General features: G+C 38.3%; 1 protein-coding gene and 1 pseudogene across 1 annotated transcript in view; one reads left to right on the top strand and one right to left on the bottom strand.

Moving 5' to 3' along the window:
• Positions 1–26,590, top strand: part of GIPC2 (GIPC PDZ domain containing family member 2) — a 72,983-nt gene that overhangs the window by 27,019 nt on the left and 19,374 nt on the right. The window contains exons 2-3 of the mRNA XM_039257072.1: positions 2,218–2,403; positions 14,456–14,636. Coding sequence (XP_039113003.1) covers positions 2,218–2,403; positions 14,456–14,636 — 367 coding nt within the window. The remainder of the gene's footprint in view (positions 1–2,217; positions 2,404–14,455; positions 14,637–26,590) is intronic.
• Positions 7,577–7,675, bottom strand: LOC120248649 (annotated as a pseudogene).

Below are 26,590 nucleotides of genomic sequence, written 5' to 3'. Positions count from 1 at the left end.
ATGGTGTGAGAAAATGATCTAGTTTCATTCTTCTGCATGTTGCTGTTCAATTCAACACCATCTGTTAAAAAGGCTGTCTTTTTTCCATTGGATACTCTTTCCTGCTTTGTCAAAGATTCGTTGGCTGTATACTTTTGGGTCCACTTCTGAGATCTCTCTTCTGTTCCATTGGTCTATGTGTCTGTTTTTGTGCCAATACCATACTGTCTTGATGATGACAGCTTTGTAGTAGAGGCTAAAGTCTGGGATGGTGATACCTCCCGTTTTGGTTTTATTTTTCAGTATTACTTTGGCTATTCGGGGTCTTTTGTGGTTCCATACAAATTTTTGGATAGTTTGTTCTAGTTTTGAGAAGTATGCTGGTGCAATTTTGATTGGAATTGCATTGAATGTGTAGAGTGCTTTGGGTAGTAATGACATCTTAACTGTATTTATTCTTCCTATCCATGAGCATGGAATGTTTTTCCATTTCTTTGTGTCTTCTTCAATTTCCTTCATAAGTTTTCTATAGTTTTTATCATACAGATCTTTTGTATCCTTGGTTAGGTTTCTTCCGAGGTATTTTATGGTTTTTTGTTGCAACACAACTTCTTGTGGAGCTCAGTTCTGTGAAGGATGTAGCTGGCTCCACTCCTTCTAGGAAAAAGAAAAGGATGCCTTGCCTGGAAGCTTTTTTTCTGCCTGGTATGCAACATTGTTCTGTAGGGGAGGAAGCACAAGGAAACAGTCATACCTACAGGAAATCTAATATTTGCTTTGCAGTGAAATGTGAAAAATGGAAAGAAAGGAAGCAGCTTAATAAGTTCACTTTGTGTGGGATTTCCTTTTTGGGGCTTTTCTTCTGCCCTGTTACATCATCATTCTGTTTTAATGTTTTATTTTCTGACTGGTAAGTTGCTTTTATATTAATGGTGTTGGGATCCATTATAAACACCATTAGCAGATTCACTGTTGAAAACCATATATAACAAAACTTTCTCTACTTTCCATCATTTTGAGAAAGGAAATCAGAAAAACTGTTTGCCATGCATGTTACCTTGTCCCTCTACCATTTGCCAGTGGACTAATTATACCATTGATTTCACAGGTAGAATAACCTTTCTTAAAGGACTTCCTTTTCCCTGTGAATAATAGAATTCTTACACTAGAATATTTCACAGAAACTTAATAATTATTAAGCTAAATATATTTTGTCCAGCCCGGGAACACAAAGGGTTAAATCTAAGGTCCACCAGTTAGCACAGCTCCCCACAGATGAAAAGGGGAAAGGGTGGGACAGCAGCTGTTTCTTTGTAAGCCTTTATTCTTTTATACCCAGTTGCCTCTTGTCCTCCTCAGTAGCTCCTTTCATACACTTCTGAGATGTGGTCAGACTTTTGCTGACCATGCTGGACCTTTTAGTTGTAGAACAGAGAGTGCTTCCAGTTCAGACACATTCTGATATGGCTTAAAGAGCCATGTAATAAGTAGTAGTTACACCATTCCTGAACTTCATGAGGCTTATGGATGTGAGAAGGCTTACGTTCCAATAGGAATCAGGAATGGTGTGAAACCTAGGGATCCAGGGACAGGGTTGAAAGTGGGGACTTAGCCATTTTGGAATAAAATTGCTATATTGAAATGTTTTTCTGTTGTACATACATACTCAAGAAAATTAAGGGATTGGTTTAGTGAGTCTGAAAGGTATGTTTTAGATCCCTCTATTTTATTCCTCATTCATTAATTTTTTTAGGCATTCATTAGTTTTTAAGCATTATAATGCAAGATAAATAGACTTACCTATAATTTTCATTGTGGCATGCATGTCATGGCCTTGCCATTGGGAACACAACTTTTGATTTTAGCATTGTAAATGGCAGGTAATGTAGGTATTTAAATCACTTCAAAGTTGGTGAGATCTAAACTCAGAATCTTGCTCTTGACAAATACTGGCTTTGTGACCTCAGACCAATTAATTTTCTTTTACTAAACCTCAGATTCCTCAATCTGTAATTTGGAGGTGATAATGTATTAACAAAATCATTGTGAGGATCTAATGAGATCATGACTGTAAATTATTTAATATAGAGCCTTGCCTATAGGAAATACTCGATGTATATTACCCAATGTTAATGATATAACTTCTTCTATCATACATTGACTATTTCACTCAAATACCTTAATAACCAGAATGTTTTCCTGAAGGAAACTGAACTGACCTATTTCTTTCTCTTACAGATCTTATTTTGTACTTTAAACACACCTAAAGTTGATATGGAAAGACTCTTAGGATCACAAATAGGCCTTGAAGATTTCATATTTGCCCACGTGAAAGGTATCCAAAAAGAAGTGAGTGTACATAAATCTGAGGATTCACTTGGTCTCACCATTACAGATAATGGTTCTGGCTATGCTTTTATAAAGGTAAGTCTTAAAAAATAACTACGACCTAATTGAGGATAATATTTAAGAAAATCTGCCAGGTCAAAGAAATGATCTTAACAGTGAGATATGGCTCAACAGGGATGAATTGGTAAGGTTTCATTTTGAAAATGTTTTCAGGACTTCATTTTTTGTTTACCCTTTACTTGAATTTATTCCCTTCATTTTAAACTTCCTCTAGAATTTAGAACTTCTTGAAAAGGAAAGCTAGGCCCTGGTGCCCACTCATCATCTGTAGGACTTCTTGTAGGTCTGTAGCTAATTAATATCTGATGACTTTCACATTGATATCCACTTTTTTAGGGTTCTCTCCAAATATATATATTAAATATAAATAAATTTAAAAGATTTTATTTTATATGTATTTTGAGAGAGCCTGTGTAAGTAGGGGTAGGACAGAGGGAGAATCCCAAGCAGGCTCCATGCTGCCAGTGCAGAGCCTGACGTGGGGTTTGATTTCACAAACCATGAGAGCATGACTTGAGCTGAAATCAAGAGTCAGACACTTAACTGACTGAGCCACCCAAGGACCCCCCCCCCTTTTTTTTTTAAGTAGGCTCCATGCCCACCTTGGAGCCCATCGCAGGGCTTGAACTCAAGACCAGAGGTCTGAACTACAGCAAGTGTTGGATGTGCAACCTAGTGTGCTACCCAGGTATCTATATGTGTATATATGTATGTATGTATGTATATGTGTGTATATATATGTATATATATAATTTTTAAAGTAATGTATATGCCCAGTGTGGGGCTTGAAATCCCCACCCAGAGACTGATTTGCATGCTCTGTTGACTGAGCTAGCCAGGTGCTCTAACATATTTTTGACAACCTCTTACATCTTAAATATTCTTAAGGGGCACCAGGGTAGCTCAGTCAGTTAAGTGTCCACCTCTTGACTTTGGCTCAGGTCATGATCTCCTGGTTTGTGAGTTCATGCCCCATGTTGGGCTGTGCACTGACATTGTGGATCCTCCTTGGGATTCTCTCTCTTTCTCTCTCTCTCCCTCTTCCTCCCCCACTTGTGCCCATGCTCACTCACTCACTCTCTCTCTCTCAAAATAAACTTTAGAAAAGTTTGAAGCATTTTTTTAAACTCAGAATTCCTTTATTTAAATACAAATTGGGGTGCCTGGGTGGCTCAGTCGGTTAAGCAACCAACTTCGGCTCAGGTCATGATCTCCTGGCTCATTGGTTCGAGCCCCGCATTGGGCTCTGTGCTGACAGCTCAGAGCCTGGAGCCTGCTTCAGATTCTGTGTCTTCCTCTCCCTCTGCCCCTCCCCCACTTACACTCTGTCTCTCAAAAATGAATAAATGTTAAAAAAGGGGCACCTGGGTGGCTCAGTCGGTTAAGCAACCAACTTCCACTCAGGTCATAATCTTGTGGTTTGTGAGTTCAATCCCTGCATCGGGCTCTGTGCTGACAGCTTGGAGCCTGGAGCCTGCTTCGGGTTCTATGTCTCCCTTTCTGTCTGCCCCTCCCCTGTTCACATTCTGTCTTTCTCTCTCTCAAAAGTAAATAAACATTAAAAAACTTATAATTTTTAAAACAAATACAGATAGAGCAATATAGAGCTGTAAAGGCAAGAGAAAGAAGCTTGAAATAGTATGAAAAACTAAGAACTGAGATGTGGGGGAAAAGAAGACTTACCTCTTAAACAGTTCTATTAAGCAGTTATATAACAACTGACTTCAACTGAATGTTTATGTACTAGGCACTCGACATACATTTTCTCATTTAAGCCTCAACCATTCCATTGGCACTGTGTTTTTTTCTTGTTGAGGTATAACAAATTTTTTTTTTTTTTTTTAAATATTTACTTATATTTGAGAGATAGAGACAGTGTGAACGGGGTAGGGGCAGACAGAGAGGGAGACAGAATCCAAAGCAGGCTCTAGGCTCTCAGCCATCAGTGCTGAGCCTGATGTGGGGCTCGAACTCACAAACCTCGAGATCACGACCTGAGCCAGAGTCAGACACTTAACCACCTGAGCCACCCAGGCGCCCCGAGGTATAACAAATTTTTTTAAAATTTATTTTGAGAGAGAGAAAGTGCACACCCACATGAGCAGCGGAGGGGCAGAGAGAGAGAGAACATCCAAAGCAGGCTGACTGTGCAGGTCAGCAGGGAACCTATTGTGGGGCTTGAATTCACAAACCATGAGATCATGACCCAAGCCGAAATCAAAAGTCAGACACCTAACTGGCTAAGCCAGCCAGGCACGCAAGTTATAACAAATTTTTAATGTTCAGCTTAATGTACTTATAGCTGTGTAACACCACCCAGATCAAGGGAAACTTCATTTCTACCACACAGAAGTCTCCTTTGTACCACTTCCCAGACAGTATGCTTCCCTCACAAAGGTAGCCAATATTCTGACCTCTATCACCATAGTTTTCCTTGTTCTTGAACCTTCTGTAAGTAGACTCCTATATTATGTACTCTGTTATTTCTTGATTCTTTTGTTGAACATGATGTCTGAGAGATTCACCTGTGGGTAGGTACTATTATCAACCTCTAATTTACAGATGTAGAAACAGGAAAAGGGAGGTTCAGTAGCTTGCTTTAAAGTTATGTGGCAGAAAAATTCAGGATTTGAATTTAAGAGATCTGACTCCAGAGCTGGCATTCCTATCCACTTTACTAAGAATTAGCTACAAACCTCATGCAACAGAGCATGTTTTGGGTTTATATTTTGTCCAGATCTTTTCTTTGCTGGTACATTGTCATTTAAAACAAGTCTTAGGGAAGCAGTCTTCTTAACTGTAAATAGTACTTTATTTAACTTCCCACTTGATAGAATGGCTATTTTTAGCTCTGCAAAAGATATGACTGTGCTGAAGGTTGAGTGGGTGATCAAATGGAAAATCGTGAGTTGGGAAAGTCATGTGGGATTATCTGGGGGAAGCTCAGGACATGAGGCACATGCAGCAATTCTTTCTAATGTCAGCAGGAAGGGCTTAGAAGTTTTGCACAAACATACATGGAGTTTTTATATCTTAACTTCTGATGTTCATAGTTTGTGTTCTTTTTTCTTTTTTTAATGTCTCCTTGAACATGTGCCTGCCTCAGTACTAGTCACTAGTTCTGTGAAGGCAGAACATGATGGCAAAGGAAAATGGAGCATATGCCAAACTGCTGATATATAATTCAACTTAAAAGAGAAATGAATACGATTAATACAACTTTTTAAAAACTGGAGTGAGGGTAATTTTAAATTTACTGAAAGGTTGTAATAATACAGAAGACTTCCATAATACCCTTTACCCATCTCTAATTTTTATCATTTGTCACATTTGCTGTTATGGTCTAATACACACGTGTATGTGTACATGTATACAGATATACAAAGATATAATTTTTCAGAACCATTTGAAAAAGTGGATTAATATATACCCATTTAGCCCTTAGAATTTCAGAATGTATTTACTAAGCACTGGGTTTTTCTCTGTACAACTACAGTACAATTGTGAAATTTGGAAAATCTAATATTGATAAAATAATTTTAAACTAATGTTCATATTGCATTTCTATCAGTTGCCTAATATCCTCTGTAGCATTTTTCTTTTCCTTTATAGGTATAATCCAGAGTCCTGAATTTTATTTAGTTGTCCTGTCCTTTCAGTTGTCTTTAGAATAATTCCTCAGCTCTTCATAGAATGTCCCTCAATTCAGGCTTCTTTGATGTTTCTCTGTGTGAAAAATGGATTATGTATTTTTGGTAGAAAAATTAGATCAATGATGTGTCCCTCTAGTGTACCACATAGGAAGGTGCATTTTGTTAGCTTATGACATTTGTCACTTATCAAGGTGCAGTGTCTGCCAGTCTTCATTGCAATGTTATATTTTCCTTTGTAATTAATATTTGTGGGAGAAACTTTGAGATTTTTAAAATATCATTTTTCTACTTGCACCTCACAGATTTACTATCTGTTGATTAATTTTCTCTGAGTTGATTTTTACTATAATGGTCTCAAAATGGCAAGTTTTTAAAACCTCCATCATTTCCTATATATTTAAAATATTCTGTTGTAAAAATAAATGGCACAGCTTTGTTTATCAGCATGGATACATGATTACTCACTTAATAATGGGTTATAGTCCATAACTGTTGCATATGCTCAGATTTTCTGAGATTTGGTCTGCAGGAATCTTTCAGCTGGCTTCTGTATCCTTTGACATGTCTCTGATCATTTATTAAGCAGTTCTTCTTTTCTGGCACAGCAAGATATTCTAGGTTCATCTTTTATTTTTTCCCAGACCTGGAATCAACCATTTCTTCATGGGGCTCTGCTTTTGTTTTTAGTGAGGATAGATATTTCAAAATCAAGATCTGGATGCTAGTTGTACTCTTTCATTGTTATTGGAGTGCCATTGTTTCTAGGTCTCTTCAGTGATGGAGTTAGAAAACCTATGTTTTAGAAGTAGTGGACTCAAAATTATGCCTCCAATTTTAATTCTGCCCCACAGGGTTCTTCTTTGGCTTCCCCATAAAAATGCTTTTTTAAAAATTTATTTTGAGAGCATGACTGAGGAAGTGGCAGAGAGAGAGAGGGAGAGAGAGAATCTCAAGCAGGTTCTGCACTATCAGTGTAGAGCCTAATGTGGGGTGCAAACCCACAAACCAGGAGATCATGATCTGAGCTGAAGCCAGGAGTTGAATGTTCAACTGACTGAGCTGCCGAGGTGCCCCCTATTAAAATACTTTTTAAAATAATTAAAATACTTATTTGCTTAGTCCTATAATATATGCAAAAGTTTCAGGATTGCTATATCCATATTATTAAAAACCTATTAAGAATTCAAGATTAGTATGCTTGTACACACACCTACATACACAAACATTGTATTCAGGTTACTTGGAATGGGGTCTTTCCTACCCATTTCCTCAATAGGTGATTGTTATTCATTTGAAATACTATTGTATCCACTTCTCTTTGAATAGAGTTTTCTCCCCATCATGTTCTAATTTTTTCTGAATAAATAAAATACACGATTCAGAAGTCAAAACTATATTAAAAGACGTTCAGAGGTCTGTCACTTTCCTCTAGCCCTCTATGCCATTACTCCTTTCTCCCACTCCTTATAAGTAGTCATTTTCATTAATTTCTGGCTCACCCTTTTAGTGTTTGTTTTTGCCAAGATAAGCAGGGGAAAAAAACATTCCAAGAGTTTGTAGGTCATTCTTGTGCAGGGACTGTGTTAATCTTTTCTATATGGTTCCAATTATAGTATATATGCTAACGTGTGTACTTGATATCCTTTCAGTAGTGGCTAGAAGTCCAAGTAGGTTAGAGTAGGACAGTGTTGTATAGATTCAGACAAGGATAAGGAGGGAGGATTTCTTGGTCAGGGGAAGCAGTGATGTAGAGGAGCATGGGCTTTAGAAATACGCATGCATGCTTTTAGTCTTAGTCCAACCATTTATTTACTTGGACAAATAATCTTTGGCAAGTCTAAGCTTCTCTGATTCTTCTCTCAAAAGGGAATACTAGCATCTACTTCATAGGATTGTGTGAGTATAAAGTAATGATATATAAAATCTGATCGTACTCATAACTTAATAGCAATAACAAATCATTATGTAATAGATGAACAGAGAAGTGTATTAGTACTATGTAGTTCTACATTTATGAGGAATAAGAGGGAAGTTCAGAGGTAAGTGCCTGCATCAAGAAACCATTCTCAACTTAACTTTTACACTTCAAGGAACTAGAAAAAGAATGAATGAAACCCCAAATTAGTAGATAGAAGGAAATAACAAAGATTAGAGCAGAAATAAGTGAAATAGAGACTAAAAAGACCATAAATCAATGAAACTAAGAGCTGGTTCTTTGAAAAATAATTGGCAGACCTTTAGCTAGACTCACTAAAAAGGACTCAAATAAAATCAGAAATGAGAGAGATGTTACACTGGATGCCATAGAAAGGCAGAGGATAGTGAGAGACTACTATGAACAATTACATCTAACAGATTTACACCCTTTAAGAAATGAGTAAATTCCTAGAAACCTACAGCCTATCAAGACTGATGATGAAATAAAAAATCTGAACAGATGGATTCAGTCTCTTTGCTAGTCATCAGAAACTTCCCAACAACAAAAACCCAGGACCAGATGGCTTCCCTGGTGGATTCTACCAAACCTTCAAAGAGAAGAATTAATCCCAGTCCTTTTCAAACTCTTCCAAAAATTAGAGTGAACTCATCCAAACTCATTTTATGAAGCCAGCATTATCCGGATACAAAAACCAGACAAGAATGCTCCAAGAAAAAGAAAGGCCAGTATTCCTAATAACATAAATGCAAAACTCCTCAACATTAGCAAGTCAAATTCAACAATACATCATGACCAAGTGGGATTTACTTCAGGGATGACTCCACACCCACAAATCAGTGTGATATACCACATTAACAAAATGAAGGATATAAAAATTTTTATCTCCATAGTTGCAGAAAAAACATTTGAAAGAATTCAGCATCCATTTTTGGTAAAAACTCTCAACGAAGCGGGTACAGAGGGAACATACCTCACCATCATAAAGGCCCCGTAGGACAAGCTCACAGCTAACTTCATACTTAGTGGTAAAAAGCTGAAAGTTTTTCCTTTAAGATCAGGAACAAGGCAAGCATGCTCACTCTTGTCACTTCTATTCAACAACAGTATTGGAAATTCTAGCCAGAGCAGTTAGGCCAGCAAAAGAAATAAAAGGCCTCCAAATCAGAGAGGAAAAAGTAAAATGGTCACTGCTTGAAGATGATATAAAACCTTAAAGACTTTATCCAGGAAACTGTTAGAACTACTACAGTAAAGTTGCAGGATACAAAATTAATACACAAAAGTCTTGCATTTTCTATATGTTGATCAGAAAAATTAAAACCATCCCATCTACTATTGTATCACAAAGAATAAAATACCTATGAATAAACTTAACCAAGGGTTAAGACCAATAATTGAAAACTACAAGATGTAAGAAAGACACAAACAACTGGAAAGCTATTTCATGTTCGTGGATTGGAAGAATTAATATTGTTAAAAACTAACCAAAGCAATATTACAGAGTACGTGTGATCCCTATCAAAATTCCAATGGCACTTTTCACAGAAATACAATAAACAGTTCTAAAATTTACATGAACCATAGAAGACCCAGAATAGCTGACGCAAGTTTGAGTAAGAACAAATCTGGAGACTTCACATTCCCTAATTTCAAACTATATATTGCAAAGCTCTGGTAATTAAAAAAATGTGGTATTGGCATAGAAACAAACATTGATCAATGGAGCAGAATATAGAGCCCAGAAATAAAGTTCTGCATATATAGTCAATTTATAATAAAGGAGCCAAGAATCTACAATGGAGAAGGGATACTCTTCAGTAAATGATGCTGGGAAAATTGGATAGCCACCTACGAAAGAATGAAATTGGATCATTATCTCTCATCATACACAAATTAGTCCAGAATGATTAAAGACTTGGATTAAAACGTGAAGCCACAAAACTCCTAGAAAAAAATGCAGACAGGAAGCTCTTTGACATAGGCTTTTAGTGATCATTTTTGAACCTGAGAACAAAAGCAAAAGTAAACAAGTTGGACTATATCAAACAAAAAAATCTAATTAAAAAATGGGCATTTTCCCAAAGAACACCTACAGATGGCTACCAAGTAGATGAAAAGATGTATGCGTGTGTGTTTTAAAGTTTATTTTGGGAGATCACATGCAGGAGCAGGGGAGCAACAGACCGGTAGGGGAGAGAGAATCCCAAGCATACTCTATACTGCCAGCATGTAGCCTGGCAGGGTGGCTGAACCCACGAACTGCAAGTTCATGACCTGAACTGAAACCAAGAGTTGGATGCTTAACTGATTGAGCCACCCAGGTGCCCCCATGAAAAGATGCTCTATATTATTAATCATCAGGGAAATGCAAATTAAAACCACAATGAGATACCACCCCTACCTGTTAGAATGGCTATTACCAAAAAGACTAGAAATAACAAATGTTGATGAGATTGGGAAAATTAGGGAACCCTTGTACACTGTTGATAGGAATGTAATGTGCAGCCACTATGGGGATCAATATGGAGTTTTCTCAAAAAATTAAAAATAGAACGAACATACAATTCAGCAATTCCACTTCTGGGTATTAATCTGAAGAAAATGAAAGCACTAATTTGGAAAGATAAATACACCATGCATTTGTGTATGATATTCATTGAAGCATTATTTACAATAGTCAAGATACAGAAGCAGCCTAAGTGTCCATCAGTTGATGAATGGATAAAGATGTATGTGTATATACACACAATGGAGCATTAATATTAGCTGTATAAAAGAATTAAATCTTGCCATTTTTGGTAATATAGATGGACCTCAAGAGCATTATGCAAAGGGAAATGTCAGAGACCTTTACTGTAGGATCTATGTGGAATCTAAAAACATGTCATTGTTTTTAAAAAATTTGAAGTATGGCATGGTTTTCGCAGATAAAACTTTTCGGGTTAAAAGACAACAGACAGGGGGATCTAGGTGGCTCAGTCGATTAAGCATCTGACTTCGGCTCAGGTCATGATCTCATGGTTTGTTTCGTGGGTTTGAGCCCTGCATCGATCGGGCTCTATGCTGACAGCTAGCTCACAGCTTGGAGCCTCCTTCAGATTCTGTTTCTCCCTCTCTCTCTGACCCTCCCTTACTCATGTGCGCTCACTCGCTCTCGCGCGCGCTCTCTCTCTCTCTCTCTCTCTCTCTCTCTCGGAAGTAAATAACACGTTAAAAAAAAGACAACAGACTTAAACATTTGTGATTTTAGTATCCAAGAGTCGATTTCCCAGAACCAGAGCATATAAGTAACCTTATCAGAAAATTCAGAGTGTACTTAAAACCAGAAATTCCTAGAATAGTTTAGGACTGGTTGTCAAATACTTATACAAAGGGACAGATGCTAAATATTTCAGGCTTTGTCATAATTTAGAGTCATGCAGTCTGTGGGTACAACCTCTGTTCAAATCTTAGTTCTGTCCATTGTGTTCTTTTGATCAAGCCATGTAATGATTGTATCTTGATTTCCTTATTTTTTAATGGAATGAGACTTGTTGTGAGGACCAAATGAAATAACTATAATTCCTATGAATGTTACCTTATTACGAGAATGGCTTGAGGACGGTGTTGGGAGGATTAGCAGCACAGATCTCAGAGTCACTGACCATATGGCAGCAGGGCATGCAGTTCAAACAACCTTGAATCTGATACCTAAGGCTTTGAGGAGGGAGGGATTCCACCCTAGATAGAGTTCTGGTATCTGTGATGAGCAGAGTTCTGTAAGTATATGCAGTGAAATAATGGAGGATACTCTAATAATTCTCCTAAGTGGTTAGGATCCTCTGAGTTGAATAATGTTGTAAATCCCATCTTTTAAAAAATTGTCTTCTATTCTTTTTAGATGAGACAAAGTTTTAAGTGTTACAGAGAAGGATATTAAGTGACTCAGTAAATATAAGCATAGAATTAATACCTTTTTTCCATCTTTTGTGTTCAAGTAGCATTTTTAGCAAGATTATTAATCTCTATCATGTTATAATATTCTTACAACATATATTCCAGAAACTTGTCTCACTTGCTACCTCATTCTTTAGCCCACAACATCTGTAATCCACGTCTTCCACTTTGCTTCTGTATCTGATTCTCCTAATGGTGTTCAAGTTACTTACATTGATTTTTCTGTCTCTTCATCTCAGATCCTTATCTGCTGCTCCTGATTATTACCTATGCTTTGACTTTTTTCTTGCTCACCTGGATTCTCAGCTTGCTACTTTCTCTGACTTCTGGTAACTGCCTTTCCCCCTTCTGTCTGGACACTGTTCTAGTGACTTCTGTGACTACTCACGGGCCCAAGACAGTCAAGATTTTTGTTCTTCTTACCTTTAGTTTGCTGGTAAGATTTATACATGTCTGTTAAGTTTTTCATTTAATTAATTTTGTAATGCTTATTTTTAATTGTTGCAAATCTTAAAAATATGTGGTAGGACACTGAAATTTGTGTGGTGTTGATCAAAGGAAAAAAATAGGTTCAGAAGGTATTAAGAGATAAATTAGAATCAAATAAAGGAAATAAAAGTTATATATAGATTTTCACACTCTCTAATGTCAAGAATGGATAGATAACAGGATATTTAATAACTTTTTCTTTATGTCTTTAAACTCTAGCTTTAAAAAAAAATGTTGTTTGTTTTTCTGTGACCCCTTGGAAACTCTGCTTGTATTGAGTGGTGTGCTGTGGTTACTCTTAATTCTGTTAACTTGTAATGCTAATATGGACCTCTAATAAAACAGTGTCAGTCAGATTATAAATTTCTCTTTTCTTTAATAATTGACTATTAGTAATGATTAATCAGCTCTGAATTGGTATTATTTCATTTGCATAAAGCATATTAATAGTTACTATTATAATGAATATAGCAATGTTCTTAAAGTTTGGGGGTGAAAAAGAAACCTATTTTGAGTTTTGGTATATAGTAATGAAACTTAAAAATGCCCAGCCCTCCCAGGTTAGCCTTTTACAATTTTCTTTTTTCTAATGATAATTCTGGAGATGGCTGGGATACATGAGATCAGTTTTTCTCCTGACTCTTAGATACAGTGATCATACTGCTAATTCAGAAGATGTTATTCCTCTACCTGGGAAGAGTAATGAATGCATATGCTTTTACTGCACATAATAGCAGCCCCTAATATTTCTATCCTATCACTCCCCACCCCCATGAAGGATTTAGTTTTTTACATTTTTAAGTGTTTATTTAATTTTGATAGAGAAAGAGTGCAAGTGGGGCAGGGGTAGAGAGAATGGGACGGAGGACCTGAAACGGGCTCTGTGCTGAGAGCAGCAAGCCGAATGTGGGGCTTGAACTCATGAACTGTGAAATCATGACCTGAGCTGAAGTTAGATGCTCAACCAACTGAGCCACCCCAGTGTTCCACCCGCATGAGATATTTGTGACTCCTTGGGCAGACCATGGGCTTCATTTTGCCCAGTTTCTTACTACTATGGAAATACTTGAACTTTGCAGGGCTGTTACCTGTGCAGAGTTTTGTGGGGCTCTTATTCCTGAAATCCTTTTAGAAAACCTTTGAGCTGTCTTAGGGAGTTTGAGGTCTCATTTTGAGACTCTGCACTATAGATTTATTGTATAGAAGTAAGATACAGTTAAGAAAGGCCAATTTGAAGTTTTCCTATAGGTCCTACAGTCTCCTCATGTAAAATATATAAATGAAAAGTGGTAGTATAAAATCATTCTGGCTCCCCAAATGGTAATCCCTCCTCTGTCTTATTACCGATGTGCTTAGTTAAGATTGTACCGATTCTTGAATCATTACATTTGTTACTAAGGTTTAAAATATGTAGCCAGTAGAAAAAGCTTAAGCTCTATTCTCATGTAATGAGCTTCATGTTGAAATGAATCAACAATCATTTCTGGAGGGACTTTCCCATGTAGTATTGTGTTAGACATGGGGCATATAATGGTGAATAACACCATCTCTGTCTCCAAGGATATTAGAGTTCAGTAATGGAGACTGAGAGGTAAATCAACAATTGCACTATAGTATGTTGAACTGGCAAATTACTTGATCTTCCCAAGCTTCAATTTTTTGATCTATGGTATGAGACTCTCTCATAAAGGTTGTTGAAATTAAATGAGATGGCAAATGTAAAGTGCTTAGTTTAGAGCTCAGCATATATAGCAACACCTACTATAGAAGCAGGAGAGTGACCCCTTAACCATTCTTAGGGGGAGTAGCCCAGGGGATATGAGAAGCTTCTTCGAAGAGGTGTGATGACTATGGAGCAGAATTCTGAATGAGTTATGATGGTTGTGCTTTGTTGCCTGTTTTTTTTTTTTTTTTTAATCTTTAACTGAACATTAAGCTGCATTGTTAATGTGTCTATATATATATATATATAATGTCTTGGGGGCATTAAAAGGAATGTTATACAGTTCCATTTTGTATTAAGTGTCGTCCTTAATTTTCTTTCTTTCAGAGAATTAAAGATGGTAGCCTCATTGACTCCGTTAAAACAGTCTGTGTGGGGGATCATATTGAATCCATAAATGGGGAAGACGTCATTGGGTGGCGTCACTATGATGTTGCTAAAAAGTTAAAGGAATTAAAAAAAGATGAACCTTTTACCTTGAAGTTAATAGAACCTAAGAAGGCATTTGGTAAGTTGGGTGTGTGTGTATATATATGTGTGTGAAGTGTTCCTTTCCCTGACTTGTCTTTCTAAGGGTAATGAGTACTGAGATTTGGTGCCATGTGATTTAGTATATCCATTACGGATATAGAGAAGAGAGCACTACTTACAAGGGAAACAGCTATTCAAGGAGGAAAAAATTGCTTAAAAGGACATTTTCTGAAAGACCTTTGGAGTTACAAAGTCTAATGTCTAGTGACTTTGTGGCTGTTCCAAACTCCAAGAACAGCACATTGTAATACATTCATCTTGCTGAGCAGTAAAATTTTTGATTGAGCTCTCTAACATAATTGTTGTTTGTGGACTTGAACAGCAAAAACTTTAGATACAGAATTGGCATTTAAAATAGTTATCTAGTCTATTTTAAAGACTTCCTTCAATATTTTTTCTCCATTAGCATTTTGAATTTGGCAACATGGGATGGTATGAAATTACTTCCACTTTGGTGTGACATCTGTACTTGCTTGGTTTTAGCCATGGCAGCTGTGTTCCAACTGTTCAAACCCCCAGGGCCATCTCATCTACAGGAAAATGTGCCAGCTTCTCTCTGACTACCCAGCACTATTTTAATAAGCCAAATGACGGCCTGGTGTTCATCAGTGTCGAAATGTCTTCAGTGGAATCATTCTAGGCTGCCCTTACTCATCCATGACCCCACCCAGCTTCTGATTTTTCTTTGCTCACAGAACATAAATATTCCTTATAGTTTGACCCTAATGGATATTTTCTCAGGGCAGTAAATAACAATGATGGGAGAATGCAGTGGGTCTGGGGAATTACATTTCCCCTCCCTTAAGCAAGTAAGCGACAGATACTAGCCATATGGAAATGGAAATTCTTCTTTGCTTCCAAGCAATTCTGTGCCATTTAATGGAAATACAGTGTAGATTATATTACTTGTGGGAGAGGGAATTAAACAGAAGATGTAAGAAAAGGATGCCTTGCACTGAGCAATGTATAGAATTGTTGAATCACTATATTGTACACCTGAAACTAATATAACACTGTATGTTAACTATACTGGGATTAGAATAAAAAACTAAAAAAAAAAAAAAACCAGCACTGGGGGTGGGGGAAAGAATCTCTTATTCCAGTGCTGCTCCTAGAAGGACCATTCTAGGAGACTACACTATCAATACTGTGATTCTGCAGGGTGTGCAACCCAGTTTCTGAGCACCCTTGTCACAGAGGAATGTGGGCAAACTCCGGTTTCTATCCAGCAGCTCCTTTTGAAGTGACTTTGTTTGCTAAGCAACTCCCCAAGTATCATAACCTATAAACTGATGGGATGTAAGCTGTTTGGGATATTTGATTTAGACTCTTTGTAAATCAGTCCTTCACTTAGTACAACTTAAGGGATATAATTTTTTTACACTTATCTCTAGCACATAATCTATTTTTCAGAATTAATCTTTTTCTATTTTTACCTATTGTCTGCATCAAAAACTTGTGGTCCCTGTTACTTTGTAGAAGGTTGCTGATATACCTTAACTTGGATGCTTGGTTGGTATTAGTCTTGGATGTTACAGAGGTCATTGTATTTAGCTATTACTGCTCCATGATTAGATTTTTTCCCCTTCATTACTGGAGACACATATATAGATGGTTAAACTTCTGCACTGCCTTATATGCCTGGCTACTGTTGAACCTGTCGCTATTGCTCCTATGAATTCCATGTACATATATGAGAAGACACTGGGTAAGATTTTCCTAATGGGGTATATTATTTCAGTATCCCAAGTTCTGCTGGTGCTATGGGTTAGGATATGTAGAAATTGAGTTTGGAGCAATGATAGGTTTTTATTTTCCAAAGTTACTGTTATTTAAGTCCAAACTCAATCTGCTGGTCTATATGCATTATCTCCTCTGGGTTGATACTTGACTTTGGGCAATAGCCTGGGGATTTCTCTCTCAGAAACAGGCCTTGCTGCTCTATCCTTCAGCGTTTAATTTTGCTGCTTTTTGCCTCTGGGTTAAAGGCAGTACTAGTTTGTTTCTCATTCTTTTGAGTTTATCCCAGTGCTTGGTGCTTTTCCCAGAAGGGAGTATACATCAAGAAGTACTTGGGGGATCTAGTTTCCCCCAGTTCTCTTGGTTCTAATCTTATTTTTTGCTGTTTCCTTCTTTCCTATGTCTTCTAGCATTGTCGTTGATGGATTGGTTCAAATTCATTGTCCTTCATGATTATCTGACTCTATTGTCTTGGATTCCTACAGGAGAAAAGGCCAATGTAGGTGAGGCAGAATGTTCTCATCTCTGATCAGATAGGCCATCTAGGCTGAAGTGAAGTCATTCCTAGGATTTTGCTGAAAGCTGTCAAAATAGACCATACACTCTAGTATTTTGACGTTTCCCTACCAAGTTCACTAAAGATTTAGCCTGGGGAGGCATGTGGACTGTGGAGGAGTGTATTTGGCTGCCTTGCAATGGTGTAATAAAGATGATGAACACAACTTTCAGCCATAGATAGGGGAATCCTTACTCCCATTTTCATAGGTTAGGTCCACCACATCCCACTTCTGGGGGCCATTATATGTGCCAAGATTCTTTGAGAGCTACAGAATAAACACTTTTCTAGTTATCAAAAAGTCTTTTTATTTATTTTTTTAGAAGACTATCAGGTAGGTCTCAGAAACAGACTGTGTCAGTCAAGCCTTGGGAAGGTCAGGAGCTAAGGCCATTTCAGAGATATTTGAACCAGGCACCTTTCATGGCCCTGGCTTCATTAAGTCCCTCCAGGTATTTCCTATCTTCATGTTTCTCCACTCAGGATTCAGATTCCTCAGAGAGGGAGGGGAACTGATTGGGTAATGTTCCATCTTGATAGTGGGGAAGGCAGTCTGCATGATCAATAGGCCCAGCAAAATCATGCAGGACAGTGAAGGAGAAATTTCCTTTTGGGTAGGAAAAAGTAGCAGATGTTCATTTTACCATTTCTCCCAAGCTATTACCTTGTTTAGTGCAATATGTTGGTTTTCTCTTGACTTTGATTTTTTTTTTTTTTTAAAGATTTTAAGTAATCTCTACACCCAACATGAGGCTCAGTCAACCTTACAATCCTGAGATCAGGAGTCTCATGCTTTACCAACTGAGCCAGCCAGGCACCCTTTATCACCCTTTCTTTTAGGGAAAGAATAAAAGCGACATTCTTCTTAGTGCTGGTCACCAGATTTGGAAAGGAAAACAGTCTAGATTTGGACTGTACTTCTGAGAAGGTCTTTCATTTATGGTCACCCATAAGAATCTGTCATGTTCTGGATAATCCCTTAGGCACAGAGGATACTAAGAAGACTCTAGTTCTATGCCTTTTGAGGAGCTCACAGTCTAGCAGGAGGCTGTTATTCTCTGAATTGTGTGCCCTAAAATTCATGTGTTGAAATCCTAATCTCCACTGCTTCAGAATGTGACTGTATTTGAAGAAAAGGTCTTTAAGAAGGTAATTAAGTTAATGAGATCATTAGAGTGGGCTCTGATCCAATATGACTGGTATAAGAAGAGGAAATTTGGACACACATACCCATAGTGAGAGAATGCCATGTGACCATGAAGATCTCTACGAGAGTGGTCTTAGAAGAAAACAACCTTGGTGTTGGCTTGATCTCAGACTTCTCCAAAACTGAGAAAATTATTTCTTATGTTTAAGATAGGTGGTCTTTTGTGGCTGCCCTAGGAAACTAACATAGAAGCCAATAGGCATAAATAAATCATGGTGCAAATTCTTTGATTATGGCAGTATGGGCTTCCTAATAATCTAGAAGGTATTGGTGGGGTATCTTAGCTGTCTTTTGGCCTTGAGTAGATGGCAAGAACATCCTGATGTTTTCATTCAATAGATATTTGAGCAGTTAGTACATGCTGGTCTTAGAAAATTAATTGCCGGGATAATAGTTTCTTGAGAGTCCACTGTATTGCCTGCTTGGTCTGTTAGTGAATAAGATCTAATTCTTGCCTTCAAGAAACTCAGATCTAGTAGGGGCGCCTGGGTGGCTTAGTCGGTTAAGCGTCCGACTTTCGCTTAGGTCATGATCTCGCGGTTTGTGGGTTCGGGCCCCGTGTCGGGCTCTGTGCTGACTGCCAGCTCGGAGCCTGGAGCCTGCTTCAGATTCTGTGACTCCCTCTCTCTCTGACCCTCCCCTGCTCACGCTGTCTGTCTCTCTCTCTCTCCTAGAAATAAATAAAAAAAAAAAAAAAAAAAGAAACTCAGATCTAGTGGGAAGAGATGGCTATGAAAAGAAAGAAATCCAATATAGAGTGTTAGAGGTGCTAACATGTACTGGAGGCATAAAAGTGGGAGAAATCAAGTCTATCTAAGAGTTCAGGGAAAGCTTCCTAGAGAAAGGATTTGAGCTGAATCTTAAAAGAAGTGTACTCAGTGAACAAATTAGGGAAGGCGGTCCCAGGGCTTAAGAATACAATAAGCAGGGGTGTAGAGGTATGGAGCAGTATCCTGTGTTTGGGAATACCATGTATGTCAGTATGGTTGCTGTAGAGAGTATAGGTGGTTGTGTGGCAAGAGAATGAAGCTCAAGGGTCAGTAGAGACCAAATAAGACCCTTGTATATGAAGATAAAGAGTGGGCAATGAAGGGGCTTAAGCAAGGGAGTGACATGATGAGACTTGGCTTTTAGACAGTTTGGGGACTGTGTCAAATGAGGGAAGGTAGTTCATGAGATAGTGGTCGACGAAAGCCATGAAGATTCTATTATGTAAGTTGCAGAGAGAGAAGGTGAAATCCTGAATTAAGGTAGTGACAGTAGGTATGGAGATGAGAAACAGTTCTGAGGAATAGACAGTGGTGTGCTTGAGTTATTTGTGCACATCTCTTTCAAACTCCATGTTTAGTGACCTCATTTACATCACAGACACAGACAAGTGCTGCAAGTCAAGACTTTTTTTTTTTTTTTTTTTTTTAGCCTGGATAGCTGATGGTTAAACACTTACCTGTGTACCAGTGAATATTAAGAAGGTAGAATTGGCAACTCATTGGAGAGGTAAAAGATACTGCAAATGATGACCCAAAGATTTGTGACTTGGGTGAGGGATTGAATGTAGTGTCACTCTTTAAGATGAGAAAAACTGGAAGAGAAGCAGATTTGAGTGAGAAGATAGGGAAGAGACACTGTACGTACAGTATAATTTTGGGCAAGGGGAATTTGAAACCTGTGGGAGAATTTACTTGAAAGTGTGTAAAAGGTAGACGGGTGTTGAGAACTGGAGCCTAGGGAATGGGATTTAGGAGTAATTTCAAGTTGTGGAAATCCCATCACTCAGAATAGTAAGAGAAAAAGACCAAACCTAGAGCTACGGGGGAAGCTCAGCCTTTCTGGAGTAGAGAGAAGAGGAGCCAGCACAGTGAAGAATGGCCAGACCTGGAGGAGACAGCTTTAGGATGGCCTTTTCCCAAGCACTCCAAGCCCAGTACTTGTCCCAAGAGCAGATGCTCCACTGCAGCTTTTCCTGAGTTGGCAGTGGGTACTCTGAAGGAGAAATAAAGGCTGTTTTAAGACCCTCAAATTCTCCTGTGTTGATCAGAGTTTAAATCACTGTTCTTCATCCAGTGGATCTCTACCAACATGTTTAAAACACAAAGTCGATGGCTCAGTCAGTTAAGCGCCTGACTTTGGCTCAGGTCATGATCTCATGGTTTGTGAGTTTGAGTCCAGCATGGGGATCTCTGCTGTTAGGGTAGAGCCCACTTAGGATCCTCTGTCCTCTTCCTTTTGCCCCTCCCCCTCTCATTTTCAGTCTCTGTGTGTCTCTCTCTCAACGGTAATCATAAAAAAACACACACAAAGTAGAATAGAATTGGAAACTTCATAGTGCTTTATGCTTTGTAAGGGTAGGTTACGCTGTACATGTCAGTTACATCATTTTTGTATATTTGTGTTATTTATATAGATGTGTTATGATACGTGTATTTCTCCCTCTGGATCATATCAAAAAATAAAAAAAAGGAAGCCACTGATTTAAATGATTCCCTTGTTAAAAATTTGTAATTTACAAAATCTTTCCCATACCTAACATGGTTTCTCCTGGTCAGCTGCTTTCTGATCCAAATTTTTCTCCTTCTAGCCATGAGTTGATGGCAGCCTTCCCAGTCCTTATCAAGTATCGGGTGGAATGTCGCTAGTGATATTTTTTTTAGGGCATGGCTCACTTCCTTTCCCTTTTTGCCAATGAAAAGGAACATGTCTCCACAATGATCTCAACCCTGGAGGGTTTGCCCTTGTAAACCTAGACTTTCCCAAGGCTATGAAAACCCACTCTTACTTTTAGCTGGCTCTAAGACCAGACTAGTTCAACTGGTTTGTTTCCTGTGCGGCCTTTTTAACTGCAGAAGAAATAACTGTTAAATCTCTGAAACTTTGGTTGTTTTACTTGGATGAGTGAGTCTCTTATTTATCCCAGAGAAGGTCTTTAATTTGTAATTGTTGCCCTTTATGGAAAGATGTTTGTGGAAGAAGGCCTGAAGTGTTTCTGTAAATTGTTTTCAAAATCAGAAAAGGAGTTAAAAGGAAAAAGTTTACCTCCTAAATCATTTGCTTTGGGGTTAGATTTTGTAACAGATCTCTGGGCTATGTCTTCTTTTAGAGGCTTCATTTCTGTGCTATGTGTCTATCAGAATAGGATGTTCAGTATGTGAAGTACGTCTGAGTCCTTTGAGTCATTCACAGCTGGAAAACTCGGACCTCATCATTGTGATTCAGCTTCATTGATGTACTCATTTTCAAAGACTAAGTCTATTTGATATTAAGACAGAAACTTTGGCTTTTGAGTTTTAGATGACTTTTTATATAGAAAGTATTTAAGTGTTTGAAATGTCTATTTTTTCATGCTATTTCTAGTAAAAAATGTCTCCAACAACAAATGCTTTTGGTGCCTTTTCATGTATACTGAATCTACAAAACGTACTGGGGAATATGGTAAAAGTCGCTAAAGAAAAAGTACAAATCGTTACGTATATAGGCTGTCACATTTGGCCTGTGGGATCATGTGGCATTGGATGGATTAAACTTTGTGACTTGGTTTCATCATACAAAAAGTGAAAATGATAATAGTGTTTATCATATCAGGCCACTCTGAGGATTAAATGGTTAAACACATGAAAAAAGAACAGAACAATCCCTGACATCTAATAAGTATTCAATAGAAGTTTTCTTACTATTATTATGAAGGTGGAACCTCTCTGTAAGGAGTAATTTTAGCAATAAGACAAACACACATGAAACTTGAAAAGTAATGCAGGCAAGTTGGTGATTAGCTGGTTATTTGTTGGTCAGATATTCCAATTCTCTGGCAGATTTCCAGGTCTTGGAAAGACCAATGATGGTATCATATCTAGTGGCTGCCTGCCATTCACTTTTCTTTCTTTCTTTTTTTTTTTTTTAACTTTTTTAATGTTTTATTTATTTTTGAGACAGAGCATGAGTGGGGGAGGGGCAGAGAGAGAGGGAGACACAGAATCGGAAGCAGGCTCCGATGATGCAGGGCTTGAACTCCTGAACTAACTGTGAGATCATGACCTGAGCTGAAGTTGGTGCTTAACCAACTCAGCCACCCAGGAGCCCCTGCCATTCACTTTTCTAAGTACTTTCTATGTAGGAAATTACTTAATCCTTTCAACCATGCTAAAAGATTAAGCAGTTTTCCAAGGTTTTAGCCTAATGAGTGATGGAGGCAGCCTTTCTAACCCATGTAGTGAGCCTTCAGAGCCAGCTTTCTTTTAAATGTTTGTTTTGTTTTGTTTTGTTTTGTTTCTAGAGAGAGAGAGAGAGACAGCGTGAGCAGGGGAGGGTCAGAGAGAGAGGGAGTCACAGACTGAAACAGGCTCCAGGCTCTGAGCTGGCAGTCAGCACAGAGCCCGACGTGGGGCTCGAACCCACGAACTGCAAGATCATGACCTAAGCCAAAGTCGGACGCTTAACCGACTAAGCCACCCAGGCACCCCAGAGCCAGCTTTCTAACAACTGTTGTGGGTAAGTCCATATGTTTGCTGTCCAATTTATAGAAGGAGGCAGATACATTAAGAATCAAGTAATTCTATTAACAGTAAGTTACCATTTATTGAAGGCTTATAAGAAGCATTAAAGATCAATAGACTGAGACAAAGTGATTGGGTTTAATTCCTACCTATGCTGCTTGTTATCTATGTGATTTTGGACCATGTACTCCCTACGTTCCTGTTTACTTCTCGATAAAGTGTTTTGAGGATTAAATGAGTTAATATATGTAAAGTACTTAGAACAGTGCTTGGCACATAGTGCTGCATAAATGTAAGTCACTACTAATAGGACTACTATTATGGCCTGATTTAATCCTCATGCCATTCCTGAAAGGATTTTTCAGATAAGTAAACTGAGACTTTGGGCAGTTAAATACCTTGCTAAAGTTACCCAGTGGTGGACAGGAAGTGCAAGTACAGTACTTCATTCCTGTTTGCTCCTGAGGGTTATATTCTTAACACTGGATGTTACTGCCCCTCTAGAAGAAAACACAAGCCAGAGTATGTGCTAGAACACAAATTTAAAGTGCAGTTCGGCTGAGAGCTGACTTGTCCCTGACTGGGAAGGGTTTTAAAGCTTAGAGAGTGATGGGGGCTGGGAGAAATGGTAAGATTGGAAAGGAACTTCCCCAAAGAGAAAACCATGGTTTTGGGTAGGTTCCACCAGTATCAGGGACTTGTGTCCTATTCTCATGTAACTCCCCATAAGAGGTGACAGGATGCCTGATAGAGTTGCATAGAATATTAGAGACTTAAGGACTGTGGCCTTGTGGGGGCTTGGTTGAGCATCCGAATTTGGCTCGGATCATGATCTTGTGGTTGGTGAATTCAAGCCCTGCATTGGGCTTGGTACTGTTAGCAGAGAGCCTGCTTCAATTCCTCTGTTCCCCTCTCTGTCCTTTCCCCATTTGCGTGCTTGCTCTCTCAAGAAAAAAAAAAAAACCCAAAAACAAAACTGTGGCCTTGCAGCCTTGAGATGAAGGATGTCCTGTGTCCTATGTCCTGGACTTGGGCTGCAAGTGGACAAACTGACTTGGGCATAGAGTTTCAGACTGTAGGGTTTGTGTTCACGGTTCTCAACACTGAAGAGCCTGGGCTTGTAGGAACTGCAGCAAATCAGGCTGCAGAAGCAGTTCTGGGCCATTATAAGAAGAGCTCCAAAAACTAGGTGGGGAATCTGAGCTTGTTTTGGGGGGGAAAAGGGAGTCATTTAGGTATTAGAACTAAAGAATGACATGAAATAGATTTTGGGAAATTAAGCCTGGAAGAACAATGTGGCTGTTTTTCATAGAGGAGAAGCTGGAGGGGGCTGCGGCAGCAGTCCAGGATTAAATAGGGTTGGGATTAGGGGTGCCAGTAGGAATTTGAAGGAGAAAAAAAAGCCTGAGGAATATTGCCAAGGCAGACATGGCAGTTAGGAGGTGGATTGATGCTGCTTAGTTAAGGGAGACGAGGGAAGAGAAAAGAAAGTTCCATAGAAGCAAATGTCACTCCCAAGATGTCTAGCCTCAGAGCCTGTGTAATAAGAGTGATGATTGGAAATGAGGCACTTTGGATGCAGAAATCATTTGGGGGGAAGTTAGGGAGAGATGTTCGGTTTCAGAAATTTTGCATTTTTTCTGACAGTAGCACTCTCTTTTATGTTTGTTGTTTTTTTTCCTTGGCAAAGGTCTAAGGTCTTCACCATGATAAATTTAGGGGGTAGAATATGCCACTTAATCATCTTTTTATGTCACAGAATTTGTTCTGCCCTTTTATTTATCTAGATGTTGGTTTGGCATTTGCCACAAAGATACTATGGGAGAAGATAAATGAAGAGCCAAAGTCTCTTTTGTGGGGTGTGGCATATGTGTTGAATACTGAATGTAACTGATAAATGAGTTTTCAGTGTCAAGACTCAGTTGGATAAAGACCCAAGCTAAAAACACCCTCTTTTCCTATCATAGTTGTAAACTCTCCTTAAAAGAAAATTTATTAAATGCTGACATTTTAAATTGAGAAACGTGAAATTATGATGTTTCAGGAGCACTTGGAATTAATAACCATGAATAGGAGGCAGATAATAGTTTTCAACTGTTCTTAAGCTTAGTCATAGCACTGTAGGAGGAAAGGGGTAAAAATGCTAGAATGTAAGTGGCTGCTTTAATATGGCTGAACAGTATGAATATAATGTAACTTATTAGAGTGGTGCCTGGATGGCTCAGTCGGTTAAGCATCTGACTCTTGGTTTTGGCTTAGGTCAGGATCTCTCGGTTCGTGAGTTTGAGCCCTGCATCGTGCTCTGTGCTGTCAGCTTGGGATTCTCTCCCTGTATCGCTGCTTCTTCCCTGCTCTCTCTCTCACTCTGTCTCAGAATAAATAAACTTAAAAATTTTTAATAAAAAATGGAACTTATTAGAAAAACAACAATTATACCAATAATACATATTCTGCCAGAGTATTTTTACAATGGGAGTTGTCATATAATTATAAGAAAATGGATCTAACACATTGTGCCCAAAATTGTGGTAAGAGTATGTTTTCAGAAAAAGTTAAGGAGATTATTTCTTTTGTGTATGGAAAATGATTAATGATCTATTGAGTGAAAAGGCAGACTACAAAACAATGTGTGGTAATATCCCACTTCTGCAAAACTATCTTCTTTTTTTAAATGTTTATTTATTTTGAGAGGAAGAGAGTGAGCTAGGGAGAGGCAGAGAGAGAGAGGGAGAGAGAGAATTCCAAGCAGGCTCCATGCAGTCAGCACAGTCTGCTATGGGCTCTGTGTGAGATCATGACTTGAGCTGAAATCAAGAGTTGGATGCTCAGCTGACTGAGCCACCCAGGGGACCCTGTAAAAAACTAAGACCCTGTAAAAACTAAGAAAAATGACTTACAGCATATGTATATTTAAGCTTTACAATGTTTTAGGTAGTGAGTTTGAGTGACTTCTTCAGGCGTCTTGTGTTTTTTTGCATTTTTAATATAAAATGAATATACTAACTTTTATAACCAGAAAACAATTATTTGGAAAAAGAAGCTAGCATTTCTAGGCTAGGAATTAGAGAAACTCAATGGTTCTGTGTTAGAAATGTAGAATATTCTATTGTATCAATTCTTTACATTGTTAAGATTGTTTTTATAACTACTTTTCATACCTTTTTAAAGGTTAGTAGAAAAATATATAGTAAAGCAATAATAAAAAAATAATAAAAGTGAAGAATACCTCTTGATTTTTTTAATTCTCTGATAAAATCGTGCTATGGAATAAGTTTAAAAGGGTAAAAATATTTTAGCCAGGACTTAAATTTTCCCCTCCTATTGGAATCCAGAGGTTTGTAATCTTTTTTGTAACACAGTCCCCTCTGTATAAAAGCTACAAACCTTCTTCACCAAGGAGTATAGTAACTTTTGCCTATAATTTCAAGGAGTTCTAAAAATAGGGCTGAGTTTTTCTCAAATGACGTCTTTTTATTTTGAGAGAAAGAGGGTACAAGTGAGTGAGAGGCAGAGAGAGAGAGAGAGAGAGAGAAAGAGAGAGAGAAAAGCAGGGCTCACCTGGGGCTTGAGCAGGTCTCAAACTCGCAAATTATGAGATCATGACCTGAGCCAAAGTCAGGTGCTTAACGACAGAACCATCCAGGTGCCCTCAAATGACATCTTAACTAAAGAATAAGATTTGGGTTACAATTACTCCATTTTCCACACTTATCATGCACTGTACAGTCTCATCAAAGGAACAGTTAAGAGCGTGTGTGTGTGTGTGTGTGTGTGTGTGCGTGTGTGTGTGTGTGTATGTGTAATGTTCAGGTGTTGGCAGCTATTTTGATCCAACAGACAATGATGCCTTGTGCATGTGGCATCCACTTGTAGTTTTTAAACTTTTTGTTTATTAGAGAGTGAGCACAAGCTGGGGAAGAGGCGCAGAGGGTGAGAGTGAG

Source organism: Hyaena hyaena, unplaced genomic scaffold (assembly GCF_003009895.1).
Source record: "Hyaena hyaena isolate Hyena2069 unplaced genomic scaffold, ASM300989v1 scaffold_601, whole genome shotgun sequence".
NCBI lineage: Eukaryota > Metazoa > Chordata > Mammalia > Carnivora > Hyaenidae > Hyaena > Hyaena hyaena.
This window is presented reverse-complemented; position numbering and strand designations above follow the sequence as displayed.